Here is a 16,108-nt window from a genome sequence, read left to right as displayed (position 1 = left end):
GTACTGTAGCACTGTTTAATTTAAATAGGTGGCAGCCTTGCCATCAACAGCTGATATCGGACGCGCATGAAAACGTTTTGCGGCTTTTGTTTTATTGCTGGAAAATAAACGAAAAATGGTTGAAAAAGCTACACCGGCTCTTCATATTGAGCTTAATTTTGTAAGTATGCAGTTATTACAGTTTGCCAGTAATTGTTTAACTGTTCATATGTTTGTAGGACGAGGAAGACGTGCCGTATGAGGAGGAGATTCTACGGAATGCGTATTCCGTGAAACACTGGCTGCGCTACATTGACCACAAGGCGAAGGCGCCCAACAATGGTGTTAATTTGGTGTACGAGCGGGCACTCAAAGAGTTGCCCGGCAGCTATAAGATCTGGTACAACTATCTGCGTACACGCAGGAAGCAGGTGAGGGGAAAGATACCCACGGATCCGATGTACGAGCAGGTAAACAACACATTCGAACGGGCACTGGTGTTCATGCACAAGATGCCACGTATATGGATGGACTACGGCGTGTTTATGAGCTCACAGTGCCGCATAACGCGCACCCGCCACGTCTTCGACCGTGCACTGCGAGCACTGCCGATCACACAGCACGGACGCATTTGGCCATTGTATCTGAAGTTTGTGCAGCGATATGAGATGCCCGAAACAGCACTGCGTGTCTACAGGCGCTATCTCAAGCTGTTTCCGGAGGATGCCGAAGAATATGTGGCATACCTGCAGGTAAGTCTGTCAATTTGATACCCATACCTCACTTAACCCTTTCTTAACCAGGAAGCTGATCGTCTGGATGAGGCGGCACAACAACTGGCTCATATTGTGGATAACGAGCACTTTGTCTCCAAGCATGGCAAATCCAATCATCAGCTGTGGAACGAACTCTGCGATCTAATATCAAAGCATCCACACAAGGTGCATTCACTTAATGTGGATGCCATCATTCGTGGTGGCTTGCGTCGCTACACGGATCAACTGGGACATCTGTGGAACTCACTGGCGGATTATTATGTGCGCTCTGGTTTGTTTGATCGAGCTCGTGACATATACGAGGAGGCCATACAAACGGTGACAACTGTGCGGGATTTCACCCAAGTTTTTGATGAATATGCCCAGTTCGAGGAACTGTCGCTGAATAAACGCATGGAGCAGGTGGCCAACGACGAGGAGGCCAACGAGGAGGATGACATTGATGTAGAGCTGCGACTATCCCGCTTCGAGTACCTTATGGAACGTCGATTACTGCTGCTCAATAGTGTTCTGCTGCGTCAGAATCCGCACAACGTGCACGAGTGGCACAAGCGGGTGAAACTGTACGAGGATAAGCCCGAGGAGATCATTAACACCTATACTGAGGCGGTGCAGACAGTTCAGCCGAAGCTGGCGGTGGGTCAGCTCCACACACTGTGGGTGGAGTTTGCCAAGTTTTATGAGACCAACGGGCAGGTGGAAGATGCACGCGTGGTATTCGAGCGAGCTACCCAGGTGGAGTTTGTCAAGGTGGAGCACTTGGCGGCAGTGTGGTGCGAGTGGGCGGAGTTGGAGCTGCGGCAACAACAGTTTGAAGCGGCCCTCAAACTGATGCAACGTGCCACGGCAATGCCTAAGCGCAAGGTGGCATATCATGATGATACGGAGACAGTGCAATCGCGTCTGTATAAATCACTGAAAGTGTGGTCCATGTACGCCGACTTAGAAGAGTCTTTTGGCACCTTCAAAACCTGTAAGGCAGTCTATGAACGCATCATTGACCTCAAGATTTGCACGCCTCAAATAATCATCAATTATGGCATGTTTCTTGAGGAGCACAACTATTATGAGGAGGCCTATCGCGCCTATGAAAAGGGCATTGCATTGTTCAAGTGGCCCAATGTCTATGACATTTGGAATTCGTATCTATCCAAGTTTCTGGAACGCTATGGTGGCACCAAACTGGAGCGCGCTCGTGATCTCTTCGAGCAGTGCTTGGATCAGTGCCCGCCGGAGCATGCCAAGTATTTTTATTTACTCTATGCCAAGCTGGAGGAGGAGCACGGACTCGCCCGCCATGCCATGGCTGTTTATGATCGCGCCACGAGCGCTGTCAAAGAGGAGGAGATGTTCGACATGTACAACATTTTCATCAAGAAGGCAGCCGAGATTTATGGCCTCCCACGCACTCGGGAAATATATGAAAAGGCCATTGAGGCGTTGCCGGAACAGCACATGCGGCACATGTGTGTCAAGTTTTCGGAGCTGGAGACGAAGCTTGGCGAAGTGGATCGCGCCAGAGCCATCTATGCGCATTGTTCACAGGTGAGTCAATACTCCATTGGATTAGTAATTAATTAAACCCAATTTGTATTCCCTTTCGTCAGGTGTGTGATCCTCGCATTACGGCTGACTTCTGGCAGACGTGGAAGGAGTTTGAGGTGCGTCATGGCAACGAGGATACGATGCGTGAAATGTTGCGCATTAAACGCTCCGTACAGGCCACTTACAACACGCAGGTCAATATGATGGCCGCCCAGTTTCTCAATACGAACAGTGGAGCTGCTGCCGATGCGGGTGCCGGAGCAGGATCCGATGCTATGCGTTTGCTGGAGGAGAAGGCGCGACAGGCGGCAGCCGAGGCAAAACAGATGCCGACAGAGAGGGCTGCCACAAATATTATGTTTGTGCGTGGCGAGACACAAGGCGGGGCCAAGAATAAGGATAACACTGTGATCAATCCCGATGAGATTGACATTGGCGACAGCGATGAGGATGAAGATGAAGACGAAGACGAGGAAAATGCAAACACTGAACAAACGGCAAACGGAGATGCTGAAACAGCCACTAAAACCGATGATGAAGGTCTAATTATGAAGAAACTACGTTTCGAGCAGAAAGCTATTCCGGCCAAGGTCTTTGGCAGCCTGAAGCCCAACAATCAGCAAGACTCTGATGAGGAATAAGGTTAATAGGGTTAAGCTAACCGATTTTGCATAGAAATCATATTCAATTTGCAATGTTTGTGATTGAGGTTTTCTTTCAAGTACTAAAATAAACATTGCTAAAATTAAACCAGCTATAATAGTTATAACATTAAATAAGTTTACAAGTTATTATTAAATAATTTTGTGAGCTTATAAAATATTGGTTAATAATTTTGATTTTTAGTTATTTTTCCAGGATTTGAGATATATAAAACGATAAATCTGTTCAGATTTCGATGATATGGATGGATGATTAAAATTCCATTTTAAACTTGATGTTCAGTCACTGTTGCCAATTTTTGACCGTTAGAACTAGCCAGATATTTATAATTAATATATGGAAGCAAATTAGAGTTAAAATTTATGATTTTAGTGTTTTTCTTTAGCTTTAAAATCTTGTAAGCCGCTGAAAAATAGCTAAACTGGCTACAATGTGTTCAGTTTGTATTTACATTAATGTATTCGGCATTTTCGGTGAACTTTTCCCTTTCTAGCATCAAAATGTATAAATTGTAGGAGGCGACGCTTTATTTAGACTCCTTTAAAGCACTTGTAAAGAATTAACACAGTTAGGTCACATTCCACATTCACATCACAAAAATATTCTAAGAATTTTCGAAATATTACTAAAATAGTTTTTGTTACAAATATCGAAGATGATGTTAAGCAGTTGCCTTGCGAAATCGTTGAACAAGAACCTGAAGTTTATCCAAGGAGTGCGTTACATGTTGGCTTTGAGACATGCGGGTTCTACCAAAAATGTCTTGGGAAGACTATTGTCAAGAGGTGCTTTGAATACCAGTCAGCAGACTCGACACTTTGCCCTTAAATGCGAGGAAGGCAGCGTGGTCAAGGGCGTTGTGGTGGGCGTGTATTCCAAGGAGGGCGACAAGGATCCCAAGCTGACGTCCAGTGGTGAGAAGTTCGATGATCGGGCTCAGGGCAAAATATCGGAGCTGGTGCGCGAGACGGGCATGAGGGGTGATCTCGGCAAGGGACTTGTCTTTATGAATGTGGACGCAGAGTTCAGTTCCGTTGCTGTGGTGGGTCTGGGTCAGGAGGGTGCCGGCTTCAATGACCTGGAAATGATTGACGAGGGCATGGAGAATGCGCGAGTTGCCGCTGGAGTTGGAGCTCGAGCACTGCAAATGCAGGGCGTAACCGATGTGTTTGTGGACTCCATGGAGTATCCGGAACAGGCGGCCGAGGGCAGCGCCTTGGCCATTTGGCGGTATAATAGCAATCGGCGTAAGCAGGATCGCACGCTTATACCCAAACTGGAGCTGTATGATTCACCCGAGGTGGATGCCTGGACGCGTGGTCTCTTCAAGGCCGAGTCACAGAATTTGGCCAGACGCTTGTGTGATACGCCGGCCAATCAAATGACTCCCACCATATTCGCACAGTCCACTGTGGATGCACTGTGTCCATGTGGCGTGAGTGTGGAGATACGATCCATGGACTGGATCGAGGAGAATCGTCTGAACTCATTTCTAATGGTCGCCAAGGGCAGCTGTGAGCCGCCCGTCGTGCTGGAGGTCAACTACTGTGGCACTGCACCCGAGGACAAGCCCATCCTGCTGCTCGGCAAGGGATTAACCTACAACAGCGGCGGCCTGTGCCTCCGTCCCAAGGACTGCATGCACATGTATCGCGGCTGCATGGCCGGAGCAGCCGCCTGTGTGGCCACCATTCGGGCAGCGGCTGCTCTGTCGCTGCCACTGAATGTGAGCGCGGTGCTGCCGCTCTGCGAGAATATGCCATCTGGGATGGCCGTTAAGCCGGGCGATGTGGTCACCCTGCTCAATGGCAAGACACTGGGCATTGTGGATGTGAGCAAGGCGGGCACAGTGGTCATGGCGGATCCCCTGCTCTATGCCCAAAGCAGCTTCAAGCCTCGCCTCATCCTGGACGTGGCCACATTGGGTTACGGCGTCTGCTCTGGCCTTGGAGGCAGTGCGGCGGGCATCTTTAGTAATTCAAATTTCGTCTACAAGCAGTTTGAAAAGGCTGGCGGTCTAACTGGCGATCGCGTCTGGCGTTTGCCCCTTTGGAATTACTTCAAGCAACTGGTCACGCCCAATCTGACATTTGACATTAGCAATCGTGGCCGTGGTCCTGCCTCCAGTTGCATTGCAGCTGCCGTGCTCCATGAGCTGGTGCCATGCGTGGACTGGGCCCACATTGATATCCGCAACGTGGGCATGATGACTCGCCACAATCCATTGCCCTATTTGCTCAAGGATCGCATGACGGGACGTCCCACCCGCACAATCATCCAGTTCCTCTACCAGATGGCCTGTCCCGACAACAAGTAGATGTTCCTAGTGTTTTTCTTTTTTAACTTTATGACTTTCTGTCGATTCCGTTTCACAATCGACTTTATATTTTATTTTCTGCGCACTCCTGTGGACTTCCAAATTTAATTGTTATTTGAATTGTTCCAGACGGTGGGGGATGACCCGCCAGTAGTCAAAATTCAAATTTTAAACTATTCACACACACGTACTGTAATAATCGCTATTAGTTATTATGACTACAGACATACTTATGAATATTAGAACAGAATTAAATGAAATGTAAGTGAAGTAATTTTTTAGTTTTATTTTAAACCACTTTTTTTCAATTGATTAATATAATTTTTTGATTATACCAGATAATAAATAAATTAAAAAGTATTTTTATACTGATTGCCAAAGTATTTTTTATGTGTAAAAGAAAAAGTAACTAAATTACAAAAATGTTTTTTAAGAGTGGAAAATAGCTGGGGATAGTAAAAGTACTTTTTAGTTTGCAAAATTGTGTTTGATTTATATACTAACTTTTAATTAATAGTCTATGCATATATTTATGCATATATCACAGTAAATCGCAGACAGATTTAATCGGCATCACACATTCCTTTATTTATAGTTAGGATCTTATTTTAAACATTTTATCGTATGTAATCCTATGTGTCAAACCCTTTTGGTTTTTGTTCTTCAAATTGATTGCATCTGTAGCTTTCATTACTGTGACCCAAAGGTCTTTTGTGACAATTTTGCCTTTTATGCCCACGACCCTTTGTAAATACTTTGTGTAGCCAGCCATCAGTTGGGTCATCTCTTCATCAAGCTCGTTGCATATTTCAGCTGTTATTTAATTAATTTAATTGAGCAAAAATGCGAAATGCGAAATGCGCCCAAAAGTGATGTAAATTTGAGAGGTGGCCTCTGTGAATGTTTCCGTCTTGTTGTTGCTTTTTTTGTAGCCTACTTATGGGCGGCTTATTAGGCTAATTGCGTAAAGTTGGCTTTAATGAGTCGAAAAACGGTGCCAAGCCTGGCCACTAAAAGCCACAAAGCAAGTCATAATGTTGTTGTTGCTGTTGTAATTGTTGTTGCTGCTGCTGCCGAATCTGTTGTTGTGCTGTGGGCTTTGAATTTATGACACGGCTTTAATGGGTTAACTGGGTTAATGCTCATCCCCTTATCCTCATCCTCATCATCATCACCCTTAACCTCTCATACCTCATCATCAACTATGCCCCAAAGTCATAGCCAGCTAGCTCTGTGGATCTGGTCTTTAGATAGTTTCCCCCAGCAGCGCCAACATAAATTTTGACAATTAAGCAAACATTTTGTGCTCAACTCCACTCCGCCAAGTTGGCAACTGGGAGAGGCTTAGAGAAGCACACACTCCAGCATTACGCAGTTGGTGAGCTGCTCTCCCAAGTATCAAGTATCTCTCAACACCGCGACATTGTGCACAAGTCATTAGGCCGCAAAATGATAATTTTGAAGCATTTCTGCAATTTTCCAATTCGCTAATACGAAATACAGTTCTAAAGTTTCAAGTCCTTCTGATAAACGATAAAGTTTGACAATTGAAAACATTTTAAAGAAAAAATAATTCGAATTAAAACTCATTATAACATATAAATTACTTTCAGAAGATGAATCAGAAAAAATCACCTATTATTTTTCAGCTATTTAGTGATAAGATTAAAAGCATATTATAGAAATCAAAAGGACATTTATTAGCTGAACAAAATTAAACTAATAAAAAATCTTAATTATGCATTATAGAGTATTTCTAAGTTTTTCTTTTGGATATTTTAGCACTTCCTAAACTCGAAGCGGAGATGCAAATGCTCTTTAGTTATCAGTTAGGGACGTACTTGCATAAGGGGGAGGGGGTAGTCAGGCTAAGGGTTCGCACTGGAGTGCAGCCAAATGAATTTGCTAATGAGCAATCAGGCTTCAAGAATATGCAATTTTTTTTGGTGTTGAACTCTTTAACTAACTCAGTGGTATGCCAAAAGCCAAAGAGCCAAGGGCTCTGGCAATGGACGGGCTGCCACGCCCCCTTCCACGCAGCCAAGGGGCCGCAGTGTTAATCATTTGCAGAGACCACAAAGCAGAAATCAGACCGAATTATGATTATATTTAAAGGCGAGAAATGTGGCTATTTGTGGGCTGCACGTTCGGTCAGTTGCCAAGGCATTTGCAAGTCCATCTCCAACTTTGACTCATTCTCAACTACCTTTTCTGCTTGGCTGTAATCCAAAAATCCTTTTTGGCGGGTCTAGAAAGAATTGCAATTGTGATAAAATTCAGCGTAACTAATGCCGACCACAGCAAAATGCGATAAATTGCCGCTTGGGTTTGCTATACTCTTTATCAGGAGTTTTATCACTTAATTATTAGATTTGTGCCGTGCGAAACTTTTCATAGTTTGCTGAAACATTTGTATCATGATTAATAATTAAGTTTCAGTTAGTACTGGCAAAGATTGAAGTTTTTTACAATCGCATAGAGTGTGTGCTCGTCTGATTCCAAGAAATACAAACGTGTATTCTTTTTTATCTTCCGCTCTCGCTTCGTCGGCGGGACAATTTGGAGGATATCGCCTTTTGCGGTCGTCATGGACGGGTTGCTCCCGGCTAAAGTTTGGTGACTGTATTCTTTTTTTTTTAATATTTTTTTTTTGGCTTTTGAATGTCGCTTTCTATGTACATTTTTATAGCATTGCCTCTTGCCTTGTTTTGCGGCTGTATAAAAAATTCCGTTGCTGGAAATGATAATTTACACTTGAGCGCGCACGTGAAAATGGGCGATGCGAATTGCGATGCAGTGGGTGGTGGTGTTGGTGGTGTTGGTGGTGCTGGGGGCGTGCCTGATGTGGTTTGCTTCTGCTATAAATTGCCAATTAATGGCAGAGACGCGCTGCGGTGGGTTTCATTTGCATTTTGCTTGGTGTTGTTGCTAATACATACATACATACATTCACACGTACATATCTGTATATGTATATGTACAATAGTATTGCGATTGAATACCAAATTCTTTTTATCCGCCAGTCACCCACGCGGCGTATGCTTAATTTTTGGTGTATTCACTTTTTTTTATGCTGTAGTCTGTAGTCTGTAGTCTGCTTTTGTTTTGCCTGTCACACTTCAATGGTTAGCAGGCGCCATTTTGTTTTGGATTGTTCGCCGTTGCATTCAAATGCAGTCAAGTCTGCATCCAGCTTCACGAGCGCCCTCTTCCCTCTTCCTCTTCCTCTTCCACGGTCCGGTCAAGCGTCGTGCTAAATTCGTTGCGGTTTTTGTGGTTTTCCTCGTTGTGCTTGCCATTGGTTTTGTCAAAATAAATACAAAAAGCAGCGGTGAAAATTTAGTTCATTTTGAAAAGTGGAGCAAATGCAGCGAATAAATAATTGAGCATGTGGTGAATATGAATGAATGCACTTATTGAAAGTTCCATATAAACATGAACTTGCATACAAACTCATTAAATAACCAATAGGATGGTTCATCTTCAGGTCATTTCATTTATCAAATTAAATAAAATATTCATAATTATGCAGATAAATTAATCAAGCAAAAAAACACATTCTTAAAAAGAAATTAAAATATTTTTCAAAACCATGCTCACATTTACATTTACAATACAATTTAGTATGCACTTTAATGTTGGCTGAAATGCAACCTAAATGTGGCTTTATCAATGGAAGTGCTAAAGCTAATCACATTTATTTGCCATCGGCATTGGTTATTGTTATTGCTTGTTAAACAAGCGAGTTGGTCGCAGACATATAAATTATATTCATATCAATATCATTACACATACGACGCGTGGGCTGCATGACGGTTCCAGCTATCTATCTAACTGTACATAAAACTGTCTAGGCAAATGCTAAACAAATAGCCACAGCGCCAATAACAACAATTTGGTTATAGGCAGTGCATAAACATGCCATAATATTAGGAACCATACTCATGACCTCAACACAAAACTACAGCAACAACAACAACAACAAATTATGTTTATTTTTCACACTCTGAAAGCGTCGGTTTTGGTCTGGAAGGGGGCTAAGATAAGCACTGCGTTCAGGCGTTCTGTTTATGCATATCGAATTGTATTTGCAATTTGTACTGTTACCCATAACTATACTATATGTGATATATTGGTTAGATATAAATAAAAACTGTGTAGGATAACAGACGTTACGCAGAAGCTTATGTACATTAATTAAGAGTAGAAAATTTCTTTACTGAACATGGAAGTATTGCTCTTATAACTTTCTGTTGTCTTTTATAAAAACAGTTATTTCTTCTGGATTTCAGATACTTTATCTACTTAATAATATATAAAAAATTTGTCGTACATTTTTTAATAAAAATCGATTTATTACTTCCAATATATCAAAAATAATGCAGATATTTTAAATAAATTCCTTTACTGCAATTTCTCAATAAAATCATAAAAAGAATGAATAATAAAAACTGCAACTCTGAAATGTTAATTTTCGCGCTCATAACACAAGTAATGTCAAAGCTTTACGCATTGGTTTACATTAAAAGGCAAATATAAATATAAAAAATTGTTTTTAAATAAAATAAATATATATATGCGTATATTCGATGCCACGTCTACCCAGCCAGTAACTGGCTCAGTCAGCAATTTTCCCGTTTCGTTCTCAATATAGTACGAGTACCAATTTGACTCACAATTGAGCTGCATTGCGTGACCCGTCCGCAGAGCGAGGAATTAAAATTAGTTTATTTGAATGCATTGGGCCGGCTAATGGACATTGGACATTACCAATATTCCACAGCCAAGCCCCTTCACCCCAATCACCCCTTCTCCGGTTCAGCATTTTAATTGTTCATTGCATTCGTTGCTCATACGCAGAGTGGGCCCCATTGCTTTCAGTTTATCGAGTGCATTGTTTGCTATTTGGCCACGGTCGCCTTGCCAGCTATCTCCGTCTCCTCCCTCTGTGTGTTTGGCAGCCTATTATTATGCTGCTGCTGTCTGTGACAATATTTTACGGTTTGTTTGATTTACTGTTTATTTATTTATTGTTATTATTGAGTTGAGATTTTTCTGTTGTCTGGCACTGGCAACACGTTTCACAAATGTCAGACGACCAATTTAAAATTGGCTAAAAGCGTTGTACAATTTTATCGCTTAATATACGAGAAGATTCTAAGCTGAAGTCAAATCGGACTCTTGTATTATTTATATCGACAGCTGAAGAGCAATTTGTATAACTCAGTTGCAGATTGGTCTAAAATATTTTAGACAATTCTTTTAAATAGATGCCTCGCTGACAGTCATCGTCATCGTTGCATTTGATTAATGGCCAACTAAATAAATAATAGCAGTTTATTTGGCCAACGCGAAACCAATGAAAAGCCATAAAAAATAAAATATGGCCTATAAAGAACGCCCATAAATTCGTACAAACTTGTCAAAATCAAAAGCGCGGAAATGTCACATTACACAGCGAAGAGGGCTAGCTTCCACAAAGGTTATATATAGCATAAATATTGTATATGAGTAATATACATATACAATGTAACAACATCCCCCCATGACCCATTCATTGTTGACGTTGACTAAACAAATTGCCAGTGAAGTGCCAGATATCGAGTACATTACTTTCATGTTTATTTGACAATAATAAAAATGCTGAACAAAGCTAAGGCCAAGCCCAAAACATGTATAGTCTTCGTTGTTGCACAGCCATTACAGGGTATAAGACCCACTCGGGAGGTGCAGACACAAGCCTCGACCTGCATACCCGATGAATGTGTTTGTCGATAGCATCCATTTGTGCTATTCACCTTGGCGCACATATACGTTATGTTTTGTACTAAAAGTTATTAGTTAGTAGATGCTATATATGTATTTATAGGAAACTTACTGCCGCCCTTGAATATGTACGAGTATTTGACACAGGAGTATCCGGGCGACATTTGGCACAAATAATGCTCACGATTTAATGTATCGTTCTGCCAGAGAGCCTTCACATCCGGCACAGTATCATTGTCTATAACACATGAGATGTTTACAGTTATACATATATATATTTATACTGATAATGAGATTACTCACAAGTGGCCACCAGGGGCATCTCACAAGGTATTTCATTAAAGTCACCGACTCTTGCCTCGCAACTCTCCTTGGGAAGATTCGTTTTGTTCTCATAGGGTCCTAGCCAGGTGAAATGAAAGCATTGTGGCGCTGTTAAATGAGTAAATATGAGTCATATTCATTAGTATTCACTTGTCGCACTTCACCAACACTCGGCAGACACTTTCAGGCTTTTCAACAGCAGCAACGGTAGCAACAATTTAAACAGCTGCAGTGGCATTGTCGATAAGATATTTCCTCGATAAATTTTACAGATAATGCTAGATATTAATATTATTTTTTTAACATGCGCTGCTGTTTCCTCTGTCAAAGACGAACTGATATTGATGAATTCGATGCAATCGTCTGACGATCGACGATCTTATCATTTACCTTTCAGGTGTATTGGGTTTCTCATTTTCTTGCTCTGCCGGAAGATAACAACTCTTATGGTTTCATTAATATGATAGTTGTATCTATTTTCTGTGTGGCTCTCACATTTTTATTAATATGTCTCAATCAGTTAGACGATGTTGTATTGTTCTAAGAGTAAGGTGTTGTTTTTAAAATAATTCGATGTTTTTGATCTGAAATTCAATTCAATATTCATATCAAAATCGAAATCTGTCAAAAAATATTTTTTTTTTTTAATTTATAAAATTTGAATGGAGAATAATTTTAAAAGACAAATCATGAGCAATATGACATTCCGTTTGAAAATCGGTTCAGTTTCGACAAAGTTGTGAATGTTTGAAGTTGCTCAGACCCTTGACATAGCAACTTTACAAGTCAAAATTTTTGTCAGATTTGCCATGATTTTTGACAAAAAAATTAAACGTCTTAGAATCAAGTTTAAAGTGTTGTTTTTTACTAATTATGATATAAGCAGTTGATTAAAAGTGAAAACTTGAGATTTAAAAATTTGAATTTTCAAAAGTTCAAAGGGTCCCCCCTTACCATCCAAATCGAATCTTGGTCGAAAATAATTATTTTTTCTAATTGAACAAAGTTTGAATACAGAATGAATATAGAGGCCAAATCATGATCAAAATGACATTCCGCTTGAAAATCGGTTGGGTTTTAACAAAGTTATGACAGTTCAAAGTTGCTCAAGCCTCTGACCTAGCAACTTTACAAATCAAAATTTACGTCCAGTTTCTCATGATTTTTGTTTAAGTGTTGTTTTATACTAATAACAATATAAGTAGTTGATAAGATGTTGAAACTTGAGATCTAAAATTTAATATTTTCAATATTTTAAAGGGGGGACCCTTAACATGAAAGTCGAATTCTGGCGAAATCCGTCAAAAAATATTTTTTTTCAGGAAATGAATAAAATTTGAATTTTAAATTTCGTATACTCTTTGATTCTCTTGATGGCATATGATCAAAGAACAAACAAAGAACAGAATTGATTTATCGTTATTGAAAAGCAGCGTCGCGATGTTGAATTTTGATTTTGTATAGTTCAATTCTTCCTCTGACAATCAGTAAGCGATAAGGTCTCTTATCACTCTGGCATTGTATAAAAAAAAGAAAGTGACATAAATTGAATATTAGTTTTAAAATGCTAATCATTTTATCACATTTCCCCTTAATGCAAATGGCATTTAATTAAATTTTCAAAGAGAGTGAGAGGGGGGGGGGGGGACAGGGACAGATAAGAGATGCCTGACAAACAATTAAATAACAGCAGTTGCTGAAAATTTTAAACAAAAGTCTGCAAATTGTATTTGTTGTTAATTGTCCGGTTGTTGGAGTTGTTTGCTCGCCTTGCACGAAATGAGTTTGAAAACAAATAAAAATGTCAAACGAATGAATAAAAGTTGTCTAATTTAATTTGTTTAGCAGCAGCGGCATTTGGACAGCCAAAACATACACACACACACACACACACACACACACACATTCACAGAGAGAGAAAACTCACGTATACTCACGTACTCGAACAGTTGCACAAATTGAATGAAAGTACAATTTTTACCATAGCATTTTACGTAAATATTTTTGAATTTAATTTTTAATTGTTCAAAACAATTAAAACTTATTTGTACATTTTATTGTTGTTCTGAATGTGTTAAACTTTTGCAGTAGCTGCCGGTCAAATACGTGCCTCAATACTGGCTTGACAATGTTGCCAATGGGTTGGATTGGAGTTGCTTTGGGCCACGTTCCTTGCACTCATCCATCAAGGCAACCCATGATACGAATATTGAGAACCTTTTTATTCTCAAGTCACAGCAACCTCAGCTTTGTTCCCTTACCCTCAAAAACGTTCTTCTGTTCCAATGATTGATCATTTTTATTGACACGAATGTCATTAGATCTAGGACAAAATAAAAATAAAAATATAAAGAAACACCTACGGAAATTAGCGTTAGTCAGGTGTTTGGAATAAACACAAACCAAGCAGCTCTTTGGCAAATCCAAAGCAATTGAACCATGAAAGGTCTAACAACCAGGAGCCATTACCTCTGACATGTCCTTAGAATTCAATTCAGCTTCAACTCTGAACGATGATGGAATACTTTATGCAATATTTTATGTTTCTTTCAGTGATTAATATTGCGTATTTTAAAAGTTATAATGCTCTGGGATGTTTGAGAGCTTGTACAGAACATTTCCGGCTGAATTTTCTGTAATAAATAATACAGCAATATATTTTTATTATAGTACGAGTATTTATCCAGCCTGATTAACTGGACTAATCTTCTTATGTTGCCTGTTTTCGAATTCATAAAACTAACAGAATTCCTGCCCTCAACTCATTAATTATGCAAATGTTTTTTTGGCCATGTTTCTTGTTTGGTTGGGATCCTTCCATTTGACAATACACTCGCAGCTGAAATTATGTCACCAAAATGCAAATATCGCGACCAAACTTGGAGTAAATGGAATTGGTGTGTAGGAGAAGCGGAGGATAGAAGAGGTTGTTGATTGGGACAAGTCCAAAAGCCAAGGCGAAAGTTGTTAACAAAAACTAACAGCCAGTTGTCATATGAGAAACATAGTTTCTCTCAGGGTATTTAGCTAATGGGGAGCCTGCATAAAATTTGCATGCGATTAAAATTGATAAATGAACAAAGTTGGGCATGTGAGGCAACATATTTGCTGCTGCTGGTGTCACAAATGGAATCCTTGGCTCATGACCTTAACATCAACTGTCAATAGCTTTCAATTTTGAGCCTCAACTAACACCTTTGTCGAGAGTAATACCTATTCAAGTAACTGTCACTTGGCAGTGTAAGTAAGAGGCTAATGTTTGTAAATTTAATAAAACCATTTAGGAGTATCTGCTTTTTGAAGGCACTGTCATTCTTTGTCGCCAGCTAAACCGATTTGCTAAATTACAAAGTTGCCAGGACGAGAATCGTCTCGCGTCTCTCTAATTACGTGTTAGCACTGCACGTCCAGAGTCGGGTCATTATGTCACCTGTACGAAAAATGGTGCACGTAAACCGGAAACAAGCCGGCTCGAAGCAAGGCGAGTCGAGTGGGAAGTGGGGAGTAGGGAGGGGGCAGTAAGAGAGGATAGCAAGTTGAAGCAAGAGCCACCAAACGGCTCATTGTGCGGAAATCGCATTTGGCGCTGATAGCAGCAGCAGCAGGAACATCAGCAGAGAACGCCTAACTAACGACCAACTAATACGATTAGTGCCATAATACCATGGACTTACTCGAAAGTAAGTGTGTCAATAATGTCACGCTTTATTCACAGCATTTAATACACGCCTTCACCGCATTTGTGGCTGCCTTTAGATCATAGATCGAATAACGATGATAGCTATAATACTCTGGATTCTTATAGCATTCACATTTGCTCGCATTGGGGCCAAGTATCTCCTTCCTCTGGATTGGTCTGAATATCTTGGGCTTTATGAAGGGCGGCACTTTAAAAGCTGTCGTTTCCAGACGTTCCGGTTCATAACAGTTCGGAGGATCGCGACTGTTTCTCGGCTTGGGTCCTATGGGACACGGTTTCTTGCACTTGCTCTCTGAGTACTGGCGATATATTTCAGATGATCCTTGGTCTCTGGACTGCACCCTTAGCTTCCTCAGCAGACAGCTCATAAAGCGTGACATTATAGATTTTTATCAGAAATAAGTAAACTGTATAATTTTGATACGAACGAGAGCAAGTTGAACGACAAATGTGTTTAATTTGGTTGATTTTCAAATGTATATCAAAAAAGGCATGCTTATGTGCTTAAAGTCGACCCACGTTAGGTCATAAACAGGCATAAACAAGCTTAAGCCCAAACTCTGGCACATGTTGAATTATTTCGATCATTAAACTTATTCCCACTTGAAATCCGTGCGCTTTGTTGTTGGCTTAGGTATTATACAAGTACGAGAGTAGTCGTTGTAAAACTTTGAGGGTGCTGAGATAAATGCTCAACAGCCGAAACGTTAAACCTCGACAATCATCCCATCAATCCCTCCTTCCCCAACAACGACATAGTCAAAGTTTTAAAAACTAGCAGCAACAACAACGAAAATGGCTATAAAAATCCCCAACAACAACAATAGGAAAACAACAAATAACCGTTGAAAGACCGGAAAATTGTCGGCCCGAGACACGACACGAAACACGGAACACGGCACAGGTTCACTTGAATGCTTTTTAATACACTCACTTACACACACACACATATATTCGGGTGTCACGAAACACTCACGACTCTGGCCATAACCGTTGCCTGGCGGTGGCAACACCATTGTGGCAACACTGTAGCACCAC

The 16,108-nt window shown here is 40.7% G+C and overlaps 4 protein-coding genes across 7 annotated transcripts; 2 read left to right on the top strand and 2 right to left on the bottom strand.

The window, feature by feature from the left end:
• Window positions 1–18: 18 nt before the first annotated feature.
• On the top strand, window positions 19–3,050 carry LOC117783995 (pre-mRNA-splicing factor syf1 homolog). Of its 3 annotated transcripts, none has more exons than XM_034621584.1 (5): window positions 19–160; window positions 219–731; window positions 783–1,851; window positions 2,184–2,212; window positions 2,276–2,300. In XM_034621584.1, the coding sequence occupies exons 1-4, from the start codon at window positions 116–118 to the stop codon at window positions 2,189–2,191; spliced, it is 1,635 nt and encodes a 544-aa protein (XP_034477475.1). In that variant the 5' UTR covers window positions 19–115; the 3' UTR covers window positions 2,192–2,212; window positions 2,276–2,300. The 3 variants fall into 3 exon arrangements, with proteins under 3 accessions (XP_034477475.1, XP_034477474.1, XP_034477473.1); XM_034621583.1 differs by adding an exon at window positions 2,363–3,050 and having other exon boundaries at window positions 21–160; window positions 783–2,212; XM_034621582.1 differs by adding an exon at window positions 2,363–3,050 and having other exon boundaries at window positions 22–160; window positions 783–2,300.
• Window positions 3,051–3,533: 483 nt separating this feature from the next.
• On the top strand, window positions 3,534–5,554 carry LOC117783997 (cytosol aminopeptidase). The gene has a single exon (XM_034621588.1). The coding sequence runs from the start codon at window positions 3,619–3,621 to the stop codon at window positions 5,278–5,280; it is 1,662 nt and encodes a 553-aa protein (XP_034477479.1). The 5' UTR covers window positions 3,534–3,618; the 3' UTR covers window positions 5,281–5,554.
• A 5,326-nt stretch (window positions 5,555–10,880) lies between these two features.
• LOC117784603 lies at window positions 10,881–11,694 on the bottom strand. Of its 2 annotated transcripts, none has more exons than XM_034622391.1 (4): window positions 11,539–11,694; window positions 11,350–11,478; window positions 11,159–11,284; window positions 10,881–11,107 (listed from the first exon to the last, which is right to left on the bottom strand). In XM_034622391.1, exons 1-4 carry the CDS (start codon window positions 11,606–11,608, stop codon window positions 10,902–10,904), a joined length of 531 nt encoding a protein of 176 aa, XP_034478282.1. In that variant the 5' UTR covers window positions 11,609–11,694; the 3' UTR covers window positions 10,881–10,901. The 2 variants fall into 2 exon arrangements, with proteins under 2 accessions (XP_034478282.1, XP_034478284.1); XM_034622393.1 differs by having other exon boundaries at window positions 11,535–11,639.
• Window positions 11,695–15,030: 3,336 nt separating this feature from the next.
• LOC117783890 lies at window positions 15,031–15,516 on the bottom strand. The gene has a single exon (XM_034621456.1). It carries the CDS (start codon window positions 15,448–15,450, stop codon window positions 15,076–15,078), a length of 375 nt encoding a protein of 124 aa, XP_034477347.1. The 5' UTR covers window positions 15,451–15,516; the 3' UTR covers window positions 15,031–15,075.
• Between the last annotated feature and the right edge of the window lie 592 nt (window positions 15,517–16,108).

This window comes from Drosophila innubila (assembly GCF_004354385.1).
Source record: "Drosophila innubila isolate TH190305 chromosome 2R unlocalized genomic scaffold, UK_Dinn_1.0 1_C_2R, whole genome shotgun sequence".
Taxonomy (NCBI): domain Eukaryota; kingdom Metazoa; phylum Arthropoda; class Insecta; order Diptera; family Drosophilidae; genus Drosophila; species Drosophila innubila.
This window is presented reverse-complemented; position numbering and strand designations above follow the sequence as displayed.

Coding starts and splice junctions, on each gene's coding strand:
- LOC117784603 (XM_034622391.1), bottom strand. CDS start 11,608: ATGCCACTGCAGCTGTTTAAATTGTTGCTACCGTTGCTGCTGTTGAAA. Junction 11,479..11,538: donor CCTGAAAGTGTCTGCCGAGT/GTTGGTGAAGTG, acceptor CTCATTTAACAG/CGCCACAATGCTTTCATTTC. Junction 11,285..11,349: donor GATGCCCCTGGTGGCCACTT/GTGAGTAATCTC, acceptor CATGTGTTATAG/ACAATGATACTGTGCCGGAT.
- LOC117783995 (XM_034621582.1), top strand. CDS start 116: ATGGTTGAAAAAGCTACACCGGCTCTTCATATTGAGCTTAATTTT. Junction 161..218: donor TTCATATTGAGCTTAATTTT/GTAAGTATGCAG, acceptor ATATGTTTGTAG/GACGAGGAAGACGTGCCGTA. Junction 732..782: donor AATATGTGGCATACCTGCAG/GTAAGTCTGTCA, acceptor TTTCTTAACCAG/GAAGCTGATCGTCTGGATGA.
- LOC117783890 (XM_034621456.1), bottom strand. CDS start 15,450: ATGTCACGCTTTATGAGCTGTCTGCTGAGGAAGCTAAGGGTGCAGTCC.
- LOC117783997 (XM_034621588.1), top strand. CDS start 3,619: ATGATGTTAAGCAGTTGCCTTGCGAAATCGTTGAACAAGAACCTGAAG.